This window comes from Paramisgurnus dabryanus, chromosome 12, assembly GCF_030506205.2.
Source record: "Paramisgurnus dabryanus chromosome 12, PD_genome_1.1, whole genome shotgun sequence".
Classification (NCBI taxonomy): domain Eukaryota; kingdom Metazoa; phylum Chordata; class Actinopteri; order Cypriniformes; family Cobitidae; genus Paramisgurnus; species Paramisgurnus dabryanus.
Genome location: NC_133348.1, coordinates 20,944,770 through 20,970,632, shown reverse-complemented (window position 1 = coordinate 20,970,632; position 25,863 = coordinate 20,944,770). Strand labels below are relative to the sequence as shown.

Sequence of the window (25,863 nt, the reverse complement as noted above, 5' to 3'; positions counted from 1 at the left end):
TGTTGTAAACAGGAGTACCAGCATTTACAATAACAGTTTTATAAACTTAGTCCAGAGTAAATACTGGAACTGATAATGATACATAATGCATAGTATATAATACGAAATACAATAAAATAGAGAGAAAAATAGAGAAAAAAAGGGGAAAATTAAAAAAGGATCAAATATTTTGATGGTAGAATGCACATGGATCTATATATACATAAAGTGAGAACTATATACATGTTGTCAGACGTGTAGTGAAATTTACGGAAAATAAAGCGGTTTATATCTTGGTCAGTCCAATACCTTAGCATCATTTTTTAATAATAGAAGTGAGGCTATTGTTTTCCATCTTTTTTATTCTTTCCTTCTTTCTTTCTTTCTTTCTTTCTTTCTTTCTTTCTTTCTTTCTTTCTTTCTTTCTTTCTTTCTTTCTTTCTTTCTTTCTTTCTTTCTTTCTTTCTTTCTTTCTTTCTTTCTTTCTTTCTTTCTTTCTTTCTTTCTTTCTTTCTTTCTTTCTTTCTTTCTTTCTTTCTTTCTTTCTTTCTTTCTTTCTTTCTTTCTTTCTTCAGGGTTCCCACGGGTCCCTGAAATCCTTGAAAGTTTATGAATCTGGGGGAAAAATTCAAGGCCCTGGGAAGTTTTTGAAAATATACATACATAGATACAGGTCATTGAAAGTGCTTAAATCTATTTTATGCAAGAAGTTTTCTGAAAAAAAATCCATATTATTCCCTGTGTAGTGTAGGATAATTATAAAAATTCTAGACTTTTTTTAAGCACACGTGCTAAACTGTTCGCTTTACATGCGAATGTTGATTCATACCAAAATGCTTTTTTGCATGGTTGTGTACACGTGAAAACGTCTCGGGTTTAGTATAAAACAGTTGTTCCCTGAGAAGGGAACGAAGCGCTGCGTCTCCCTTGCCATACTTCCTGCCTCCCTGTAACGCCGTCTTTGGCAATATTTCAGATAGTGATATACTTCCTGGCTCCTGCGTCACCCTGTCTTTGTCGTTAAGCCTCACCATTGGTTGAATTTGATATACACATTCAGACGCACTTACCCCTGGAGGCGTCCCCAAAGTGTCACTGCAGTGACGCAGCGTAAGTTCCCTCAAAAGGGAACTGTAACAATGTATTTTAAAAGGTTACATGATGCTCTCATTCGAAATGTGTCCCCACATTTAGTTCTTGAATTTGAGGGTATTGGACCTGGAAAGTGCTTGAAAGGTCCTTGAATTTGAAGTTAACTAAGGTGTGGGAACCCTGTTTCTTTCTTGCATTTTTTATTAGCTTTATCTTTTATTAGCCTCTCCACCTCATAGCTTTCTATTTTATCTTCAGTCAATTCATTCATTTCTACCCTCATATGAATATCTGTCCGCTTTGTTCAATCATTCATTTGTCAGTTTTATTTTTATTTGTCCATGTATTGTTTTATTTGTTCAAAATGCTGTATGTTCTTTCACGTTCACACATTCTTTTTTTATTCTTTTTTTTCTACAGAGAATAAAGAGTCTGCAGTGCTTTCCAAATCTTTCAGCGTTTAGACGATGCAGTCTCATCCTTCGCCTCTCTTTGTTTAATGCGACTTGTTCTCATCCTTGTAAATTCTTACGAGCGACTAATGTCTTGACTCTTCTCGTAAGTGTGTTGAAATGATGTGTGTGGGCATTTAAGGAGACAGACTTACTCACACTCTTTTATTCAATCTATGAGTTTGTTCTTGTAATTTACACTGCTGTGATAATGAGTGTTTGTAATTGTTACAGTGTGCGTGTTGAATGCATGCAGTTCACCGGTTAACTTTAACTTTGTCACATTCCCTTTTGCTGCTTTCGTAACTGTATTTTTCTTCTGGTAACTTTATCTGTCTGTTTTCTCTTTTAGTCTGTTGTGTGTTTTATCAGTTTATCAGGGTGTGGGACAGACAAGATATTACAGTATGTGTTGTGCTTCACGATCTGACGTCATTGATCTCCATTGCCAAATACTCCGTATAAAATGCGCACATACAAACTTTTTACATAACTATCTGAACACCATGCTAGGCTGACTATACAGAATGACTATAATACATTAGGGAACAATATATAATAATGAATACAGACTAAACCAATAGTGACAATAAGTATCTAAGTAAATATTGGGACAAAGAATAGGTCTTTAGACAAAAACTATTGGTTTATTTATTATAGTATGTTGAGCACTGAGCAGTATGGCTGTTCAACTTTGATTTAACGTGGATTTTAGTGATCTTTTTCTATGCAGTCGTAAACTATTGTGATCGTAAACTACTACAAAGATTTCATCATAGTGGAACTTTTAGAAATGATGGGAGTTACAGGAATATGTTGGCCAGTGTTCCAGTGATGTCTAAATTATTGTTTTTGTAAAGAACAAGGATTTGAATGAGGTTACAGTATAAGATCATGTAAAAGTAATACAAAATGAGAGATTTGATTAGAAATAATACTAACACTCATCGTAAATGTTGTATTTTTCTGCTGCTGTTTAAAAGGTGTTGTTTTTCGCTGATCTGCTGTTTTCCATCTTGTGGGAATGTTGGTTTTGTGCGTATGGCAAGTTCTGCATTGTCCTGCTTTCCCGATCTGTACTCTCTGATCCAATAAATATCACTCAGTCAAGAATATCATTCAGAAGTCTGCCAGAAGCATCTCCAGCTTACCTGGGCAACTTTTTTTAATTATAGGGGAGTCTGTATTTGATCAGACGCTGTAAATGTAACCGAATGATTCTTACAGCATGTCTGCATGAGCATTGTTTTCATCTTAGCGGAAAGGCTTGGTTTCTCCGAGTCATCTTCCATGGCACGCTAGATTCTCACGCTGAGCTTAGCGCAGCTCCACATGTCAATCTAACTTCTCTGCTGATTGTGCACATTGAACAGCTGGAGAGTGTGCAGAAAACATCTTCATATCTGCATAGAGTTTGTGACCTTTATCAGGCTTAGAAAACATCTCACCCACTCTGATATCAGACTCACATGGTTTGATAGATTTATCGTCCTCTATTTGGCAGAAATATAATCGTTTGTGTTCCCTCGAATTAAACCTACAACATTTATATTGATAACACAATGCTTTACCAATTGATGTCACCAAATTTATATTTACAAATTTTGGGAGGATATGTTCCCTTTAAAGGGATAATTCACCAAAAAAAAAAATTCTGTCATCATTTATTCACTCTCATGTTTTAATAAGTTTCTTTCTTCTGATGAACGTGAAGGAAGATATTTTGAGGAATGTTTGTACACTCTTAGAAAGGATGTGTTCATTTTTTACACATATTTGTGCGTTAAGCTTTTAACACATTATGTGTCATTTTGTGTTGATTTTGCTTAAAATATAACACAAGTTGTGGTAAAAGTAACATAAAACGTGTTGTTTCAATAATAACACAGAGATTTGTGGATTGTAGGACAACGCATTTAGTGTGTTGTCCCAGAATCAACAGTAATGTGTTGTTTTTAACACATTTGTTCTAAGAATGTAAACAAACTGTTCATGAGCCCCATTCACTTCCATATTCTTTTATCCTACTATGGAAGTGAATGGGGCTCGTGATCATTTTGGTTACAAACATTCCTCGAAATATCTTCTGTTGTGTTCATCAAAACAAAGAAATTAATACAGATTTGTCTGCCAGACCTGGAGATCAGCTGAATGGATTCCAAAACGAAAAAAAAAGTGGAGTGTCCCTTTAAATGTTGGATCGGCAGATATTGAAGTAGTTTTACACTCTTAAAAATAAATGTTCGCAAAGGTTTCTTCGCCAGGCTGTTCCATAACCTTTAATATCCACCAAACTTCTATGTTAAAGGTATTGCGGAGGATTTTCTTTTTCCGGGTGGATCATCAAGACTATTGGTCCTCCTAGTTGTCAATCAGGAGTGTTGCGCAATTGCATTTTTTAAAAAAGTGGAGCCGGCGGTTCTTTTCTAAAATTCGAGAAAATCCTCCGCTACACCTTTGATTTTGTATCCCAGCCATTGAGTTTTTCCATATTTGTACCCAATTTATACAGTACATTTATTTGAAGTAATAAAAGCAAATATAAATGCAAAAATAAGGCTTCCAGAAATATTGCAAAGCTGTATACAGTCTTGCACTTCTCTTACCAAATTTAGCATGTTGCTGGGAATCTCTTTCTTAAAAAAAAATGTGTGGGAGATGATATGAAAGCAATGAAAATGAAGACAGACAGTCTGATTAACCACGACATGCTGATTTTGGCTTCTGATTTTGGCTTCTTGCATTAAATGATAACAGAAGATGTCTGTACTTGTTTAGCTTGCTGTGCCATGTGATATACAGCATTTCAAAAAAATATATTTTTTTTGTTTACAGTATGCATCCGTGTGTGTGTGGCTGACCGATATATACCCTTTGTTTGTCCTTTTAAGACTCCCCTACTGTAGCTCCTCGGTTAGACTGAGCTGTACAGTGTTGTTTTAACAGTATTAAATATTATGTGTTTGTAAAACATCAAATACAGTGACTTGTAATGAGTCACAAGGCAGCTGCGGCTGCCGGGAACAGCTTACCAAATTCCCGCACACCCCTACATCAGGAGGATGTTTCCCCCTGAGACATCGCTCTGATCACCGAGCCCTCCTTTACTTTTCTTGAGTAATACTTTAATCATAAAGGTGCTTGTTACCTTCTTGCCCTAGAGAAACACTTTTTGCAGGAAGTCAGAATTATGTTATACTGAATAAACTGTATTTAATGTGTTGACTCAGTTGTATATTAGATTCATCACTGTAAAAGCATCCTCATGTGTGTGTAGTTAGAGATGTTTCCTGTGTATACAGTACCTGACTCGAATGATTGTAAATGTTTGGACATTTTTGTGCGTCAGGGCACGATACACAAATACATAAACGGACACATATTTTAAAGTGTAATTCTCAGCACTGAGTGCTTTACTGACTAACAAACACAGCTTCACTGCCCCCCTCAAATGAACTATAACTATATGTGGTATGCCGTTGCCACCTACAGGTCGTAAGCATTAGTGTCTCCATAGTCATTTCATTCAGAAAAGAACAACTTTTTGTCTGTAAACATGTTCATAATTTCTTTAGATATTTTTCTTCTGTTTGTTTTTCTTGTAATCTGGTCTTGTATAATGAGCTGTGGCTGAAGAAGAATGAAGCATTGGTTTGAACACACTACGGATATAAACACACTGAGCACAAAACTCTTATTTTGAAACTCTTGTTGTTTTTTGCGCGTGAACACACACACCCACACACACACACACACACACACACACACACACACACAAGCTCACACAGACAGACAAGCTCACACACACACACAGACACAATTACTTAACTAATCTGCATAGGGACATTCCATACACTTTTTTACTACAAATAATATAACTGAACCCTAAAAGAAAACCTTACTGCACTGCATTTTACAACTTTAAAAAAAGGACTTCCCTAAAGGGAGGTTTTGTACAGAAAAATTTAGATTAGTGGACATGCACGCGCGCACACACACACTACTCCAAAACTTTCAAACTGGGTTTAACCCTTCACATCAGAGTCTGTGGGTAATGTTTTGTTAGGTGTGTTTAGTGTCCCAATCTGTCATTAATTATTATGTGTATTTTTAAGGGAGGGAGAGGCTTAGACACGTTTAAACTATAGTTTCTGTATAGATTTGGTTATACTTGTGACGTCCATATTGCATATATCTTACATTAATACACTTAAAAAACGAACTTGTAAAGTTTACTAAAAAATTCTTGTTACAATTTGCACAAACTTTTTTTAAGAATAATGTACTGCTGTTTTAAAGTACACCTTACCACTACAATCAAATAAAATCTACTTAATAATGCATGAAAAACCTTTGTTAAATAATTAAGTAAATGTCACTAAATGATTTTTATTTTATAAGTTAGATTTATTTTAATCGTTTAGGTAAAGTCTATTACTTTTTTAAAATATTGAAGCATTGCTGTCCAAAAAATATTAAATAAATCTTATTTACTGTTATATGGTAGATTGTGTTTACGGTTTGTTATTTTCTTTATCACAGTTCTATGGACTTTAACATAGTTCTTGGAGTTACTTGTAGTGTTATAAATGGCATAATAACACAAAATTCATGACTGACTGAATAAACTTGATTCTCCACAGAAACGCACACAAAACTGCTTTTTGATATGGATTGTCAGCACTGTGGAGAGAGATACAATAAAATGTTCTGAACAGAGTTCATGTAAGGAAACACTGATGACCTGAACGGTGACTTCACAACATTTTATTAACAAATATTTAAGTAGTTAAAGTTCTATGTGCAGTGACTTTTGAAAAACATTTAAATAATACAAGAAAATATTAGGGCTGTCAAAAGATTAATCGCGATTAATCACATACAAAATAAAAGTTTGTGTTTGCATAATATATGTGTGTGTATGTATATATTATGTATATATAAATACACATACATGTATGAATTTAAAAGAAATGCTACTAGGTATATTTTTATTTATAATATAAAATGTCAAAATATAAATATACATGTAAATGTTTCTTAAATACAAACATTATTGTGTGTGTATTTATATATATATATATATATATATATATATATATATATATATATATATATATATATATATATATATAATTACAGGCAGTGCACACACATAAATTATGCAAAAAACTTTTATTTTGTATGTGATTAATCGCAATTAATCTTTTGACAGCCCTAGAAAATATATAATACGACTTACTATTTCCACACAGTCCATTTTGTATGTTAATTAATTGTGTATTTATCATCATTTTACTTAGAAAAATCTAGTTCTCAATAAATGTTAATATTGCTATGTAGAAATTATGGGGGTTAATCTAATATATATTACTACACCAAAAAGTTCATTTTTTTCAGTGTACGTGTCAATACAAACTGTCAAAGTTTTATATGTTGTAGTTATATTGTGTGGTATTGTTAAAAAATATGTTAACATCTAAACTGTGTTGTTTTTAAAGAGGCCCCCTATAATACAGTTTCATTGGTTTGTATGTCAGGCCTTTTCCTCGTATCTTGTGGATCCTTCTTGTGACTGAACTTGAAATAAGTCACAAACTACTCAAAACACCTGCGCACACACACACTTCCAAATACAACAAACTCAAACATCTATGCAAAACGTTGGGTTCTGTGCTGTGGGTAGAAGTTTGTTTTTTCGGTAACTTAGCTTTTGATGTTTGAACATTTGTTGCATTGCAACAGCCACAACAGTGCATTACAGGTTTTTATATTTACATGTATCTGCCTCATACACAAGCTTAATAGAGAATATTTACAGTTGAACAGAAATTGAGTGATGCACATGTGTGCCTGTTTTTCATGTGTGTTTGGATTTGGTTACAGGATTGTGTCACAGTGACCATCTTATGGGCAGCGGTGACACTGTGGTGAATGTGGCCTGTGTGTGTGTATATGTGTGTGTATCATTTAGTCGCAACTAAATGATACAGTTTGCATAACCATAGAATTACAGAGAAGAGAGCATCCATGTGTGTTTATTTGTTCGGCTGTCAGAGAGAAAAGGAAAGCACGAGCGTGTTTGCATACTGTAATACAAACAACAGTTCACCGTGTTGATTATTTTGCATACTGCTTTGTTCAAATCCAACAGCACAAAACATGACAGATCCACAGCTGTGCTGTTCCTCCTTTATCAGATGCTCTGGCCTTCGTTTCAACCTGCGGGCATGTGAAACGAACGAGGTTTGGCAGATTGTTTGTTTATGAGGTAGATTGTGGCTCTTTTCCAGATCCTAGTAAGCTACCTCTTTGTTTGTTTCCTACACAGACAGCTATCTTTTAAATTATCATCCAAGCCAAAATGTAACCTTATAAGTGACTGAATTTGAATCCTCTGCATAAACAAAAATCTTGCAGGTCGCCCAAGTCTGCCACACCGCAGTCCACATGAACTATTCAATGTCAAGTAAAACTTTAAATGAACTTTTAGCTTTAGGCGAGTGAACTCAAAGTCACTTTAAGGAAAGTCAGACAATTAAATTAATCTTAACATTACCTGTACTGTGTTTTTTCCTTTAGCTCAAATTGAAAACAAATAACCTCAATAAACACTTCGTCAAGAACAGGATGCTCCCCACTAGTATATACACCAAAGCTCACTAAAGTATAGAAAACATTTTTGTCTAGAAGTACATCCAAATAGATTTTAACCAAAATAGTCTTTGTGTTTTTTTCCATCTGATTTTATGTTTCATTTCCTGCTGCTGAATATTACAGTTTTGCGTGCAAGTACATCAAGGTGAACAAGTATATATAGCACTTGAAGTGAACACACACTTACACAGCCGAGGGGGTCTGGTGTTTAAAATAGAAGATTTATGAGGATGAGTTCTTACATAAACTTCCCAGACATGATCCAGACCATCTGCCTTTACCTTCTTGAGAACGTCCATCACCTGTTTTATCTAGCATTATTAACTGCCTTAACTGCAACAATTATAGTCTATTAAGATTACACAAATCTTTTTTTCTTACTTTCTTTCTTCCTTGCTTGCTTTCTTGCTTTTCCTTGCTTTCTTATGTGCTTGCTTTCTTGCTTGCTTGCTTTTTTCTTCCTTACTTCCTACTTTCCTTCCTTCCCAATTTGACCCTTTTGATTTTTAAGCTGTCAGACAAACCAGTTAACCTGTGATTTTATGCTTGAAATGATGTGACTTTTCCTTATTTTTGGCCATTGACATGCATGCAAAGTTAGGATACATTGATATGTTTTAAAGTGTATGCAAAAATAATTGTAACAATTTTGATGTTCACGGGTCAATTTGACCCGCATTTTTGTTTTAAAGCAACCGTACACTGTAAAAAATACTTTGCTGCCTTAAATTTTTTGTTAAATCAACTCAGATTTACAAGTCATGTCAACGGAGATGAGTTGCCACAACTTATAAAATATAGTTGAGAAAAGTCAACTTAATTGTATAAGTTATAACAACTCACCTGTAGTTATAACAACTCATCTCTAGTCACGATAAATAATAGTAAGTTGAAATGACTTGTAAATCCGAGTTGATTCAACAAAAATTTTGTAAGGCAGCAAAGTATTTTTTACAGTGTACAAACCCAAATTAAATATATTCAGTGTATGTTACTATATTGGTGTTTTACTATCCTGAAATGCTTCTCTTTACTTTTTTGAGTATTGAAAAAAGACTTTTACAGACACTGATGGAAAAAGGGAGCTATCATTTCTATTTACAATGTATATTAAAGGGGACAGAGAAGAAAAACCGTTTTACCTTGTCTTTGTTGAATAATGGTAGTCTACCCACATTCACAAACATACAAAAAGTTCTAAACATCTCAGTCTCATAGAAATTCCTCTTTTAGAAATGTCAGCCAGAAAACGGCCCAATTTGCAAAACTGATGCTTATGACATCACAGGCATCTAACTGCCCCTCCACTTTAAAATAATTGGCTACATTTTTTGAGGGGCAGCAAAGTCAGCCAATCAGTAATGAGATTGCAAGTCAAGCCAGTAGGGGGAGCCAAATAGGTGCAAAACCACTTGTTTAAAATCCCCCACCCTAATAGAGCTAACTGAGAGAGGTTTTTAGGAAGCTTCTAAGGCATTACAGACCCAAACAAAAAAAATTTGTCTACATGTCACATCACAGAACAAGGATAAATACCCCGTTCAATCATTCTATGTCACCTTTAAATACTACTAAAGTTATCTTTTTCTTCCAGACATTTATTTAGACTTTTTCCTCATTTACGGCTATGAACGCTAAGTGAGGATACACTGATGTATTTTGAAGTTGTTTTAATAATGCTTTTTACTTTTTTGATGTTCGCGGTTCAATTTGAGCCATATTTTTTGTTGCAAGGCAACTGTATAGACACAAATTAAATAGATTTATTGCGTATATGTTGGTGTTTTACTACTCTGGAAAGGGAAAGTGAGCTTTTCCTCACTATTTTCAGTACTGATCAAGACTTCCTCAGACACAGAAAAGTAAACTTTCATTTCTATTTTCAATGTATATGAAAAATGTTGTGTTTACATTTTAAAATAGCAAAAGAAGTTCCCAGACCCAAACAGATTACATTCGTAAACTTCACCTTTTTCACCTCTGGAGAGATTGCAAGTATGATTTATAGAGTATTTAAAATGAATAATTTTAATTACTACAGACGGTGTAACTTCCTGAATAATGTATGATATATTTTTATTGGGTTGATGTGCATCTATATACACTGTATACACATATGTTTACCTCTCTGTGTAAACCAAAGTCTTTTTTACACATAAAATCATCCTATATAATGTAAAGAACATTTATAACCTTTATATCTTTAATATTAACTGAGTAAGGCCATGATTGAAATCAAACTTTGATGCTCCTAATCTCAAAATGACATCATGAAACTTTATAGACGGTTTCACGTATTTGACTTCCTTATAATCTGTAGTAAAGGAAACTCTTGGGTTTGTGGTCTGCACTGCCTATCTACAGTCCCTATGAGTAATCTGCTATGCTTATCTATTGCTGCACACATACACGGACACACTGGGCTGCAGTTGCACTGGCACGTGTGGACTGGGTTTCATCTCTGTAAACTACAGAGAACTGGACCCAATGAACTGAATGAATCTGCTTTGATCAGGTTTAGAGACACAGTTTACAGCCTGATTGATGAAATGAGGTCTAGTCCCAGACTGTCTGTGCTTTACTAAACCATTACGCCAACCATGCCTTTCCCACAGAGCAAATGTCACATACTATTTTCTCAATATAACTCTCACTCTGCAGGATAAGATCAGATCCTGTGGTCATAAATCACATCAGATCATTAGAGAATCCCTGCATGCACATTCCTGACTTGAATGGTGGTGCGACAGGATCGAACAATAGTCCGCATACCATCACATGTCCATCACGTTGAGCTTGAGTACCAATTCCTGACAACACCACCTTTGTTTTGTCTTTCTCGCACAGCGTTGCTTTCAGGATTTTTACAGAGAACGGTCTTGTACTTCACTTGTAATGACTCACTGTAGTTAGAAAGTCGTGACCTGTAATGTTGTCATTTTTGGGTTGTGATGGATATATCACACTCTTAGAAAGGATGTGTTAATTTTTTACACATCATTGTGCGGTAAGCTTTTAACACATTATGTGTAATTTTAACACATTATGTGTTATTTTGTGTTGATTTTGTGTTCAAGTATAACACATGTTGTGTTAAAAGTAACACAAAATGTGTTGTTTCAAAAATAACACAGAGATGGGTGGATTCCAGGACAACGCAGTTAGTGTGTTGTCCCAGAATCAACACTAATGTGTTGTTTTTAACACATTCGTTCTAAGAGTGCATGGTGTGAGCCTGCATTACGTTTGAGATGAGCGGATCTGCGTGTTTTCATGAGGTTTTACCGTCATCGGATTGTTTACACTCATCCTTCAGCCCCGTTTCTTAATGGCCTCTAAAAGGATGAATGATTCAATTTTTCCATTTTACCAGACTTTTCTTAGGTTTCTGTCTGGTTTCAGCCTGATGGATTGCAGTGTTTAATCTCACTGGTAGTTTTTAAGGTGTATGTGTGTGCGTTAATGTTAAAACACTGAAACACAGAAATGTTAAACATTACACTAATTCTTTTCCATGTGATTATAGAAGATCCGAGATTCCACTTTTTAAAAGGTCACAAAAGTATCAGAAAAGTATCATGAAGGCACTATTTTTTGGTCAACTGTTGCTTTAAAGGAACACGTTGACTTTTTGGGATTTTAGCTTATTCATCGTATCCCCAGAGATAGATAAGTCCATACATACCTTTTTCATCTCCGTGCACACGCACGTAACATTGTCTGACACACCCACCGCTAACCTAGCTTAGCACAAAGACTGCAAGTAAATGGCTCCAGCTAGCATACTGCTCACAATAAGTGACGGCTACTTGGGTGGAGTGATTAGCGCAACACTTGCGCAAACTTGTTATTTGTACACCCTGTGACTATACAAATCGCAACATATAAGTAGGGAAATGTTTGCTTTATTTTGTCACTTATTAGGAGCAGTATGCTAGCTGGAACCATTTACTTCCAGTCTTTTTGCTAAGCTAGGCTAGCGGTGGGTGCGTCAGACAAAGTTACGGGACGCATGCAGATGAAAAGGGTGTGTATGGACTTATCTAACTCTGGGGGATACGGTGAATAAGCTTAAGTCCCAAAAAGTCGGCGTGTTCTTTTAAGAGTTAGAGTAAGAGAGACGAAAGACACATTCTTTAATATAGCTGTGTCTCATTTCTATGGCTGTGTCCTCATCAAGGTTTCTTATTTCAGAAAAGCAAGTGTCACATTTTAAAGTAAGAATGAAACTATAAGATATTTTATGTTTTCCTAAAATGAAAGAACCTAGATGATGCATGCATCCAACGAGTGCAACCTCCAAACCCCGCAGCCATTAAAATAAGACACAGCTTATGTTTCTTGCAGTAGATTGAATGAGTTTTGCTCCTGACCTCTTTCATCATGGTTCAAAATCTTACATTCTGACATCATGCTTTCATATAGACCTTTATTTTGGAGTTGTGACCTCTTAACAGCCAAAGGTATTCTTACGGTGCTCTGTTTTCACAGCCCTTCCATATAAAAGCCTTCATGCATCAGATGTACACAGATCAACATCATTCCCTTAGCTCTGTGCCCACAACAACAATTCTCCCCCATAAAAGGCCTCGTCCCCCACTATCTTACCCCAGAGACTCGGCTGCCCTTAGGGCTGTAGAAGGGCTCCATTGTGTGGAAAAAAGCACCTGGTTTTGGTTAGTGCCAAACTGGATACACACACACACACACACGGCAGGGTCAGCTCCCTCTACAGGCTCATCTGGAGTTCATTTCCTGTCTGAGACAGAAAGCCATTACAGGCGTGGCCTGGCAAGCTCTCGTGATTGGATGAGAGACAAAGGGTGGGGCAGAATTGCACGGTCAATTCGTTTAGGATTTTTGTGCAATTTAAGTGTTTACAGTATATTTACCGTAATGTGCTATAAGTGCCTGTTATGTAAGACAGGTTAGTCTCTTACCTAAAATTGCACAGAGGTATTCTGGGAATATTTGCTATTACAGTATATTGAATGATATTTTCTTGTGTGCACAGGTAATAATGCTGCACCTAGTTTAGCAAAAAACAATGAAGCATAATGGAGACAGTGTGGCGCCAAGTTATGCTTCACTGTAACACTTTATCAGTAATTACAGATAATGGTTATTGTAGCGACAGTTCTCCATTAGCCAATTGTAGTTAATAGCAGCACAAGCGAGTAGCGTCGGCGTCTGTCCTCTTAATAATTGTTTTCTAGTCTAGTGTTAGCAAGCATACTTTTGTTTTTTGTAGAAACCAAGCCAAATGCTCAAGCATCTGACTGTTTCCTACCTACTACAACACATTACAGGGGGGTAACATTTTATAACAATACCACATCACAATTTATTTCTTAGTTACCTGCTAGTGTTACCTGAAGCTCTCACTTTTTGGATCCTTTGATGCATCTTTGCATCTTCATTTACTTTACAGACACTTTTATTTAAAGCGACTTGCAAATGAGGTAGCATTTAACATTTTGTCCTAAGGTGTACTCACACTTGGCACGCTTACTTGAATTGTGCCCATCTTGGTTGTTCTTCCTCCCCACTGCCCCATATGCAGACGTAGACTTGCGCTATATTTTTCGATCCGAGCACACTTTCGTTATTAGGATGCAACTGTTTGGAAGAAAACAGGAAATAAAGGGCTCTCTCAAAATAATGGAGACAATCGTTTGGCTTTTTATTTTGAGTCAATAAGGATGGGGTCACACGGCCTTCCCACATGACAAACATAGCTTAGTTAATCTATCGCTATTGCTGCTCAAATATTTTCACAAAAGCATGCTGCACTACAGAGGAAGATGATGTTATTTGATTGTCGCAATCTAACTTATGTTAGTCTTCCATAAACGTAATTGGCTGTCTCAGTCTAGGTTATTTGCATAATGAGATTTGCTGACACATATGTTGCCGCTTGAAAAGTTGAGAAATGTTCAACGCAGCATCGACGGATCTACAATTCAGTTCGGCGAAGCAATGACATCACCTATTAAAAGTGAATGGGAAGCGTTAACGCTTACGCCCCATGTGAATGTACCGTAACACTATGCGTCCCTCGCCCAAGTGCACCGCACCTGAGCCCACCTCTGCAAATGATTAACCAAACCATGCCCAGGGACGTTATACGGAGCGATCACACTAGTCAAACTAACCAGACTTTAGGAATTAAACCTCTGTTTGGTTTTGATAGTGTGAGTATGCAAGGACCCAACAACAAGCACAGTATACAAAGCTATGTATACAAGTGGGAATAGTATTAAATGTATTTTAATAGTATTGTTAGCATTGTTAAACAAGATTTAATGGTGGAAAGAGCTTGGAATTAGAAAAGCAGTCTTTGTTGTTTTTTGGAGGATCGGGTGGAGGCTCAGGGCTCATTCCACCAGAGAGGAACCGTATGGGTAAATTTTGTGTTTAGTGCCTCGCTATAAGAAAAGCAACTGCTGTCTTTTTACAACTATCACCAACTTTTACATCTTATGTAGCATTTAGTAATAATTAGAATCTTTAAGTCACAATGAAATGAAAATTAAAAACTTGCAAACTTGCAGCAAATACCAACATGACCCAACTTCCAACGTTCCAATCAATTCTCGATGGACAAATTCAAGTTCAGCCCTACTGTACCTTTTTTCATTCCAGAAAACTTTTCACTTGGATATTCGTCACAACAGGGAAAATAAGACACTTGCTACTTCCGTTTCATTGTGACTTTAACTTCAGTGCATAACACTTGTAGCCAAGTGTATTATTCAGCCTCATTCAAATCTCATTTAGATTTCAAACAATTCTGTGTACTTCATGGTTTATTAATCTAATATTAGGAATAGACAGTTAAAATAGTGGTCTACTAGTAAAAATATATTAGTATTGACTTGGTCTGTCCAACTTTTCTTCTGACTAAGCCAGGAAATTCCCAGAACGCTACTTCGGAAATAAGAGCCCAGATCACTACGTCAACAGTTGTTTATTTATTACACAGTATTTGCCTTTTTCTCTCATATGTGTGTGTGTGTGTGTGTGTGTGTGTGTTCAGATGTGCATGTGTGTGTGTCTCACAGGTCACTTTATCAACCCAATTAGAAGAACGTGACCCTCACACAGATGTCAGGTGCTCTAAAGAACACAAATACAGACCATTAGGGCTCCAAACACTCAGGAGGAGGTTTTTAAAACATCTCACACGCATGCAGTGTACATACACGTGCTTATGGCTCATTTGTTCATATGACAGATATTAAATCACCAATCGTCTTTTAATCATGGAGTGGTGAGAACATCATAAAAACATTCATTTTGTGTTATACTGGAAGATTTTCTTTCTGCGTCTGTTGCTCTCTCCATCTCTCTTTTTTTATTACTTGGTGAAGAAGAAAAGTTCTGTTTCACAAATATTTGGAGTAGGGGTTCTGCATGGTTTCAATTTCACAATGTCAGGGGATAAAAATGTTTTCTGTGGTTTGGTTCATGCAAGTCTTTGAGGGACCGTCTTTTTGTTTTTGCTCACATTTGATTCGTTTTCAGACATGGATCTGTGCTTTGATTCAGAAGTTCATCTGATGTTGATGTTGTGTAATGATGTACTCAAAACAGTGTTAGTTAACAATAAGTTTTTTGTTTGTTTTGTATGAGAAAAAGGTGTAATGACAATTAATCAATTGTAATTAAAACATGCTGTTGACAAAATTATGACTCACACCAATATTTACATAATGCATTTGGCAGACTTACTCCAAAGACTGCATCCAAATCAGCTTACATTGCATTCAAGGTGTTGGTGTGCCCTTTAAGACTCGATCCCATGACATTTTGCCCTGCTAACCCAATGTTCTACCATCAACATATTAACTTTATAATAATATTTACAATGCAGCAACTTTTTAACACAGATGTCTAAGTTAAGCATACACTTCACACATCTTTGTTGCAAAACCTTGGCAACTGATTACTAAACTTAAAATTATGGTTGTTTTTAAGTTCTGATTGCCAAATTGATGGTACAGATTGCTACAGCAAGGGTACATTTTACAAAACATATGAGAGGTTTTCCTATTTAAAGGCTATGTGGGCTTCATACTAATGTAACTGTAGTACAATATGTTTTTTGTTGGAAATACGTAATTCTGTACGTAAAGTAATTCTGGAGCTTCAAAGCTTGACAGTTGGCTTACAAGGCACATTCACTTTTTTACAGATTTGGGTTTTTTATAGTAAAATGTACAGTTCCCTCCTGAATTCAATTTTGAGTATTTGCCACAACACAGGTGTCACCCATTTCAAACCTGATCATCTTGCATGAAACAAGTCAATGTCCTCCCTCCGTTCTCAGACATGGATAAAATTTATTATCTCTAAATGGAGAAAAATTGAGTCCCTCACATCCAGGCCTGTCTTGTTGGGAGATTACATGCTGTAGCCCACATATAAATGACCCCATTGGGGCTGAACTTCCTCCAGATCTTTGAGTTAGCCCAGATTTGATCTTTGTGGTCCAAAACTGTTTTTATGGTCGTGAGAAAACAGACTTGAGATTGTAGGGAATACAGCATTGTATTGATCAACGTTATTTGGAAGCCAAACTCTGCTGTTGACCACTTTGAGCCAAAACTTAGAGTTATGATGTGGAATCATGTTTTTTTCTGATATAATAACACACTTCTTGAATTTATTGATAATGGTTACGTCATAAGCTGATTCAGGTGCATTGCTCAAACATGGAAAGAAAGATGACACGCGTGGGACTCTTGCACTGCCGAGACTCCGTGTATAAGTGCATTGGAATGTATTGTTTGGTTGTCGTTGTGCTCTTCAGCTCGGAGGGAGGATTTTGTAGTTTTCAGATATGGGTTTCTGTGGCTGGGCCAGCTGAGATCTCTCTAGAGGAGGAGACCATGTTTGTTTTGGGCAGATCATGCTGTTGAGCTCAACAGGACGTTTTTATTGAAAATGAAATCCATCCTCAAGGTTATTAGATTTTGCAGCGTTCGAATACACACCAGCAAACACACACTGACACAAGCAGGCATAGATTTTTAAAACATTGCTTTGGATCTCCATATCTGTCCTCATGTAATCCAAGCACTTTTTTCCTGCGATTACAGCTGAATTGTTTCTGATATTGTCTGTTATATACTGCTGGCACAGCAGGGTCATCTGCTGCACACCGCACCTTTGTTGAGGATAAATATCGGCTTCTTCACACGCAACATCTAGTCACTTTATCCTTCCTTGTGTTATCTATTAAAGTTAAAATGTGTGATTCATGCAGCATGAGTTTTAACAAACTGAATTGCACAAAATAACGATTGTCCTGAACATGTTTCCCAACCACTTCCGTTGTCCGCCATTGGTCAACCTGTTGAATTTTGTGATAGATGTTCCTGGGACAGCATTTAATAAACCAATCAGACTTATTTGCAGATAATATGAAGTTGAACCAGGGTTAGGTGCTTCAAAAAAAAAACATTTCCCTCTGGTTTTAGTGATAAGTTATGGTTAAAGTTGAGGAACAGTTTTTCTGCAGAAATGTTGTTCCAGTGTCAACAAACTATGCTGAGCCAGGAACATCTCTTACTTGGCAAAGAGTCCCATAGTAATGCTACATTATATTCGCATCATTGGTTGAGTTGCAATGTGAGGCTGATCCTTAAAGGGGACATATCATGATGAAAATCAGACTTTTTTCATGTTTAGGTGCTATAATTGGCTCCCCAGTGCTTCTATCGACCTAGAAAATTTGAAAAAGTACAACCCAATAACTTAGTTTTGATAAACCATTCTCTGCAAGCATGTGAAAAAATAGGTCATTGAAATTTGGCTCCCCTTGTGATGTCAGAAGGGGATAATACCACCCCTTAATCTGCTCTACCCAACCACGGCACTGCCATTTAGTGCAGAGATCAACTCATTTGCATTTTAAAGGGCACACCCAAAACGGCACATTTTTGCTCACACCTACAAAGTGGCAATTTTAACATGCTATAATAAATTATCTATAGGGTATTTTGAGCTAAAACTTCACATATGTACTCTGGGGACACCAAAGATTTATTTGACATCCTAAAAAAGCCTTGTAAATTTCCCCTTTAAACAACCAGAGTGATTTTACTTTGTAGCTTAGGATCAAATAATATATAAAGTATTTTTAACAAAAAGAATTGAATATTTTTGCAGAACTCATCTCCTAGTGTGCTCACTAATCTGAAATAACTATTAACTCATGGTCAGAATGAATAATGGCCCCCTATAGACTTGATTTGCTAAGACATGTAACATGTAAAAGTGTTAAATAAAAAGTAAGAGAGTGAACACTGCAGAGTTCTGACAGTGATGAATTATAAAAGTCACTGAAGTGAAACTTCTTTTCAGGATAAATGTCATAGCTGTAATCTTAATAATGCTGATGAATTTCTCTCCTCTGTCCTTTAGGCTTTGGGAGACTCTGACCTGGCAGAAGTTCTGAAGCAACTTCTCCCCCTAATCAAGTCCAGTGAATCTAAATCTGGTTCTGACTCCAGTGAGCTGACCATGGACGATCTTCTGGTATTGCTGGTCTATGTGTACTCTGTTGCCCAAGAAGCGTGTCCAGGTGATGCTAAGGAAGATGTGGAAAGGGTGGAGAACGAGTTAATTGGAGCTCTGACACTCAGAATGACCCAACAGACCACATTGAGTCCTCTACTGCAAGACATCACAGGTTAGTAAAATATTAATTTGGCTTCATTGCAGTGCCACTTTACTAAAACATTATTAACATTTTAGGTCATTTTATATGGCATTTCAGTTACAAGGAACACCGCAGAGCTACCTAGTTATGATATTTGCTTATTCTTTTTACAGCCAATGTACAGCTACATTGTGGCTTTGTTTGTGAAATCCAGGCTTAAGTCTCTTATTATGAGATTAGGAGCCAGATTTACTAAATGGGGCAAATAAGCGTGAGAGCGCAATTTAAAAAAAGCGCAGATTAAAGTGGTAAAAACTGTAGGTTATATCTGCTATTATTAAATATGTCCATTACGGTACATTCACACGGGGCGTAAGCGTTAACGCTTAACGGAAGGCTTGTCTGAAGCGTGGCCAACGGCCAATCACTGTGGCCGCAACACAAGCTCCGGTCTTCCATAAACGTAATTGGCTGGCTCTGCCTAGGTTATTTGCATAAGGCGATATGATTGGCTGACGCACGCGTTGCCGCTTGAAAAGTTGAGAAATGTTCAACTTCTGCTGCGAGCAACGGCACTGACGCGGCGCCGACAGATCCACAATTCAGTTCGCCAACGCTTGACGTCACCCATTAAAAGTGAATGGGAAGCGTCAACGCTTACGCCCCGTGTGAGTACGCCGTCAGTGTTTCAAAGTTTCATTTCAATCTTTGATATGACCTTTCTCAGTAAATATTGAAGACATCAAGAGAAATTTTCACAGAATGTTATTTTCATTTTGTAGCATGATTTATGTAGAAAACAGTAAATCACAAAAATAACTTTAGCTGGGATTTTGCAGACTGTGTCATATATAATTAGTATGGTATAGCTAATTTGTAGGGCTGTTCCGAATACCATTTTTTGAGCTTCGAAGCTCTAGTAGAAATAAAATCGAATATTCGAAGCTTCGGAATAGGGCTGGAACGACGCGTCGACGTAGTCGATTACGTAATTACGTCGATTTGCCGGAAATGCGTCGATGCGTCGCACTGTTTACATTTTGAAATGAAGGCGGCTTCAGCTCCGACCGGGTGATACAAGTGTGGGAATACTTTAAGCAGAGACCAAATAAAACACATACTGTGTAAAACTGAAATGGCATACCACAGCAGCGCAACACCTGTGTATGATCATCTTAAAAGAAGAAAACCTGGTGCTCTCCGACCTCAAAATGACGAGACGTCAGCGTAAGAATTTGAACTATTACAGTAAGTTTTTATACTTACTCTATAAACAATAGAATCAATACATATTGTGCTTAATACAGCTGCGTTTACATCTTCGTTTAATACGAGCTGCGAGACGCCTGACAGACGCGACATTGCATCGCTTCTGGGCAGTATGTTGAAACAGTAAATAAAGAGCAGGACATGTTTTTATATTAAGAAGTTATGAAATAATAAGTTACTGCCACATTGAGAACTGATAGGCATGTGCCCGCGTGCACTGAAAGCCAGCTGGCAGTGCGGAGTTCCCAATGAACGTCTTTTTTGCGAATATGTGCGCAGATATTACAGAAGCTCGTCTTGTAAGGTATTCCTGACATGCGTTTATTTAAAGTAACAGCGGCGTAAACGCTGTTTATAAAATATTAGAAGATCATACTAACTGAACTTGTTTTTTACCCGGAACTTAAGAAAAGTTAAATGTTAAAGTTAAATGAGAATGCAGTACTACTAATAGTAATAATATTAACAGTAATAATATAACCATTACATCTTATATAAGGGTTCATGAATCACAATGAACTTATTTTTACTTCAGTCTGAACTAATGCTGAGTTAATGCATGTACTAATCATAAACTAATGTTTAAAATATTAATATATGCCTATTTTATTGTTTAAGGTGAATAATGCCTCTTTTAAAGTGGCACTGCCACTTTATTTTTCATGTTGAAAATTTTGGTTTGTGTGTTTGTTTAATTAAGAAAATGCTTAAATAAAATGTTGGCGTTAATGGCAGATGTTACATTTATTATTTGTTGGGGAATTATATGTATAAAAAAATAATTAGACTATTCGATTAATCGAAAAAATAATCGATAGATTAATCGGTTGAAAAAATAGTCGATAGTTGCAGCTCTACTTCGGAAGGAGGGGCTGAACATATTTTTCTCTTTAATAAAGGCAGGAATCTGCGTGTGTGTGTGTGTGTCTGTTTATCTACAGTTTTATTATGTGGCGGATGTGTTGCTGCGGACTCAAGGGAGTGTAGTGCCTTTTTTTCGTGCAATATGGACATGTGACACGTTTAGAATAAACTTTAAGAAATAAACTTTAAAAATACTACAGAACAGCGCAAGCTGGAAGCGGCGTGCCTGTCACGCGTCCTGCGAGAACAGCATTAGTGAAACAAAACACAAGAGCAATACTTTTAATAAGGTAGCCTAACATTTTTCTAACAAATAAACATTCCCGTATCAGAAATTAGCAGCACAGTAATTACTGACAACGTAGGGTAGGCTATTTAAATAAAACAACGAAAATAAATGAACGAAGTTCAACAAACTGTAATAAAACGGTAGCATACTTTCAAAATCAAGTTTATTTATAACACTTACACCATCAATATGTTTTTTTCATCAGCAGAACAATAAAGAAGATATTTTGCAGAAACCCCAGTGCTCCGTCATGCAAGTCAACCGATCCGCACACTTTAAGAGCTAAAGCATATATATCCAATACAAAAGTAATCCCCCATAACTCTGTGTGACATATTGACGTCTTGTGAAGCAAATCAATCAGTTTTTGCAAGAAACTGAACGTTATTTATAACACTATTAGCGTGAATGCCAAAGCAGGAAGCGCGCTTTCCGTTCGAGGCGATCTCTTCCACTGGTGCTGTTTGATGGCTGTTGACTATGGATGTTGTTCTCTCTGCGCCACCTACAGAGCGGGAGCGTGAAGCGCACTTCCTGCTTGGCAAAAGCTCTGCATTAACGCTGAAAAATATTTATATATATATATATTCGAATCTCAAAACTGAAAATCGAATGTCAACCCACGGAACGAATATTCGAATATCCGAATTTTCTGGTCCAGCCCTACTAATTTGTATACCGTATTTCCGAACTATAAGTCACACTTTTTTATAGTTTGGCGGGTCCTGGGACTTATAGTCAGGTGCGACTTATACGTCAAAATGATTTCATATGAACCAAGAGAAACCATTACCATCTACAGCCATGAGAGTCTACTCTATGCTGCTCCTGTATTTATGTAATTCAATGGATTCAGTGATGCGGAATGACTTTGGGACCTTTGTGAACTTGATTTGGCTTATCATGTTAATTTAGCCTCCAATGTATGCTCTGTATGCCATTGTGTATCGTGTAAATAACTGCTTATGTGAGGGATAATGTAGAGGCAGCCGGTAGTTATTGGGAAATAAGCCCCGACAGTGTGATCAGGGGCTTATCACACTGAAGGGGCTTATTTCCCAATAACTACCGGCTGCCTCTACATTTTCCCGCTTATTACACGGCTACTTGCCACATAAGAAAAAAAACTGGACATGAATATGAATTTGAAACATTTTATTGGCATATTTGTTTTAAATTAACATTTTTATCCTTCCGCGAAACTTTGCACAGATGCATAAAATGATCGTAATACCTTATTAAGATCCTCTGCTTCATACTTGTCTCCATTTTTTCTCTTTTAGCCAGTCTTTGAGAAGTTTTAATGCCCATTCTGTATTTTTTTGTGTGTTGGCTTCGTAGCTGTCATGCTCTATTTTGTCAAGTTCAGTCTCCGTAAGCTGTCTGTGTCTTGTCGTGGTTGTCGAGTGTTTGTCACAAGATGGCGCCATACAGACAGTAATCTTTATTGATCTTTATTGGCGCGGAGCGATTTTACTCGTGCAAGTAGTCCGGCTATGCGTTATTATTTTGGAGCGGTTATTATTTGAAAAGAATGAACCTGCAAATGTCTCAACTGACCAATCAGAATCAAGCATTCCAGATAGCCGTGTAATAAGTTACTTTAACATGTACGGACACCTATTCAGCCTGCTGTTCTGTGATATTGTTTAGTTGAATAACTTGCCTTTCCAGATTAAATGTCTGGCTTGGATTTTGTGAAATAATTTTCTAAACAAAAAACGACAAATAGTCTACTTCGACATATAGTCCACTGCGACTTTTATATGTTTTTCCTCTTCAAAACGTGACTTATACTCCGGAGCAACTTATAGTCCAGAAAATACAGTAGCTATTATGAAGAATATAAATATTTACATCAAATATACCCTGACCAGCCAAAGATTTGTTCCCTTACACGGCAAACTGAGATGCATATAGGTGATTTTCAAAATCGAAATCCCCCAAAATGTTCATCTTGTCAGAATTTATTGTCCATTAAACATATTCTACTAGATTGTATTATCTTTGTCACTTTGAGAAACTTTTTTATTCTGTGAATACTTTTGAAAAAATTTTTAATCAGGTTAATCCAAACATAGTTCTACGATTTGTAGAAATTATTAAAAAAAAAAAATTCTAGTCTTACTTTATATAATTAGACTTTTTTCTCACCGTGAATATATCCCTTAAAGCTGGCATCGCTTTAAAAGAAAAAAAAAGAAGGAAGGACATTCAAAATCGAGTCCTATAGACTGCATTAAGATTAGGCGTCTAAAGGAGAGCAGGTTATAGAGGAGCCGAGATGATGTAAAACAGACAAAGTAAAAGTGAAAGGGTTAAGATGAATGAAGAGGAAACACCTCTGGGTTCAGAAATACTCACTCATCACACTTCATCAACCTCATACATGCATAGTTACATGATGTACTTTTTATGGTGCAGGATGCTTAGAAAATCTTTCTCCTCAAACGTACCCCCTCCTTTCTTTCTTTTCTTTTTCCCCTTGCTCTTAGTTTGGTGACAGCTGATGGAAGCCATTTGATTCTGCGGTCCATATGAGATCCTTTAAACCTGATTCGTCTTGATTTGTGAATGCTGGAATAAACCCTATACACTGCAATTCAAGCTTGCTCGATCCTGGGGCTTTAGTTGCCCAAAATCATTTTTGCTTGGCGCCTACATAATGCTGTTTATTTATGGAGGTTTCTCGAAGGAGCGTGCGTCTTTTGAAACACGAGTACGAGTTCAACTCTTTCCAACCTTGAACGCTGCACGGTCGACACAAATGCAGTCTGCTCCGCTTGTGTTTATGTGGCGAACTGCACATGCGCTGCATGTAGGTTTGTTTGAGTTCTGCAATGATGTGATGTTCTAACTTAAGTAAAGTTCAAAGTGCCTATTAGTCTTGGTGGACACACCCGGAGACAGTGCCCATCATCATGGCCTTCACAAGTGAGTAATAGATGCTTTGCAGCAGTGGTGAGACTGGCATGTGGCATCTTTATCATGGAGTTTTCAAATTTGGTGTTCGTGTGGATCTGTGTAGAGTCAGGGTTTTATTCATGTTTCCATACCTGTGGGGTTTTATATGAACAAGCTGGCATATTGAAGAGTTGGCATATATTTCGTAACTTGAGTGTTTTGGATATTTCATGAACACCGAATAAAATTGGCCCTTAAAGTCTTTTTTGCTTCTCATTTTTAACAAATGGCCATTGATGGGTATAGGCAGGGTTTCACGATTATGCTTGGGGGGCACCAACTGGCAAACGGGGGTACTGCATGGTTTGAGATTAGCGAGAAAGTGAGGTTTTATGGTTTTTAAAAGTAAGTATCTCATTCTTTCCATTATAATATTAAGATTAGACAAATAAAATCTGAATTCTCATATTTCTATTTCATTATTAGTTTAGACAAAACCCTAATTGGCTCTGATCAGGGTGGGCAGTGCCCAGACTCCGCCTATGGTAAAAGGTGGTTTAATCTTCATAAATCTTCAGTAGGTCAAGATTTGGTGGGGCAAGGGGGGATGTTGCATTCACACCAACCGCGGTAGAGGCAGCACAAACACGCTATTCGCGCATAGTTGGACACTTGAACATTTGAGTTGACTCGCTTCATTCGCACGTGAAAGCCGAGCGGAAATTCGCATCATGGGAGGGGCTTCTACGACTCCGATGACGCCCCATTCAGACAGCTAGCGATGTAATCGCTGTGTGTCGCCCATCTCTTTTAATGAGGCATTTCTAAATCACCTTGTCATAAACAAATGAGTACCATTCACTCCAGTAACTGGCGAGTAAAGGATGACGTGAACTCCACTGCTTCATTCTAGTAGTCTAGTAGTAGTCTCTCCCGAAATTCGCTCAACATTTGCAAAAAGTTAAAGTTTTCTTAACTCACGTCGCTGAACACACCCATACAGTCGCCAACGGTCACTTTCGCTCGTGCCGCTGGAAGTCGCCAGGTTTCCATTGAAATGAATGAGATCGCATTGCTTTGCTACTGCTTGTCGCTGGCTGTCTGAATGGGGTGTAAGACTCCGCTCGCTTCCTGTAAGCACATCACTACTACAGCAAGGTCCTGATTTGTTAACGCGGCACGGAAATCCGCCGAAGTTAAGATTTTTCAACTCGCACGTTTCCTGCGGCAACGCTCAACTCGCACGGGATGCCTCATGCTACGTACACACCAAACGAGTGGCATCGCATTACTCGCTCTAGATTACTCGCAAGATTTTACTTTGTGTCATGCGAATTTTTCGCTCGAGTTGAATATTTTCAATTTGGGCGCAGATGCGTTTGAGGTGAAAAGCACGTGTTTGCGCGGCAAATACCCTGCCCATATCGTGTCATTCGCATCGGCCCACATAAGAACGCGTCTAATTGTGTCTTTGCATTGACTTTGTATGTAATCTTCTCGCGCAAATCGTTGAACACGCGCCTGGTGTAAACCCACAGTAATCACATCTTTGCATTGACTTAACATGTAAATCACTCGCGCTTGCCGACTCTGCCGCGTCTGGTGTGAACCCTGCATAAGGATTGATGGGTTGAGCTTGCAGTCAGAAGATTAATGTTTGTAAAAACTGCCTATACTGTAACACTTAA

The 25,863-nt window shown here is 37.1% G+C and overlaps 1 protein-coding gene across 1 annotated transcript in view; it reads left to right on the top strand.

Annotated features, from left to right (window-relative positions):
• Window positions 1-25,863, top strand: part of scfd2 (sec1 family domain containing 2) — a 94,575-nt gene that overhangs the window by 42,123 nt on the left and 26,589 nt on the right. The window contains exon 5 of the mRNA XM_065257145.2: window positions 18,612-18,879. Coding sequence (XP_065113217.1) covers window positions 18,612-18,879 — 268 coding nt within the window. The remainder of the gene's footprint in view (window positions 1-18,611; window positions 18,880-25,863) is intronic.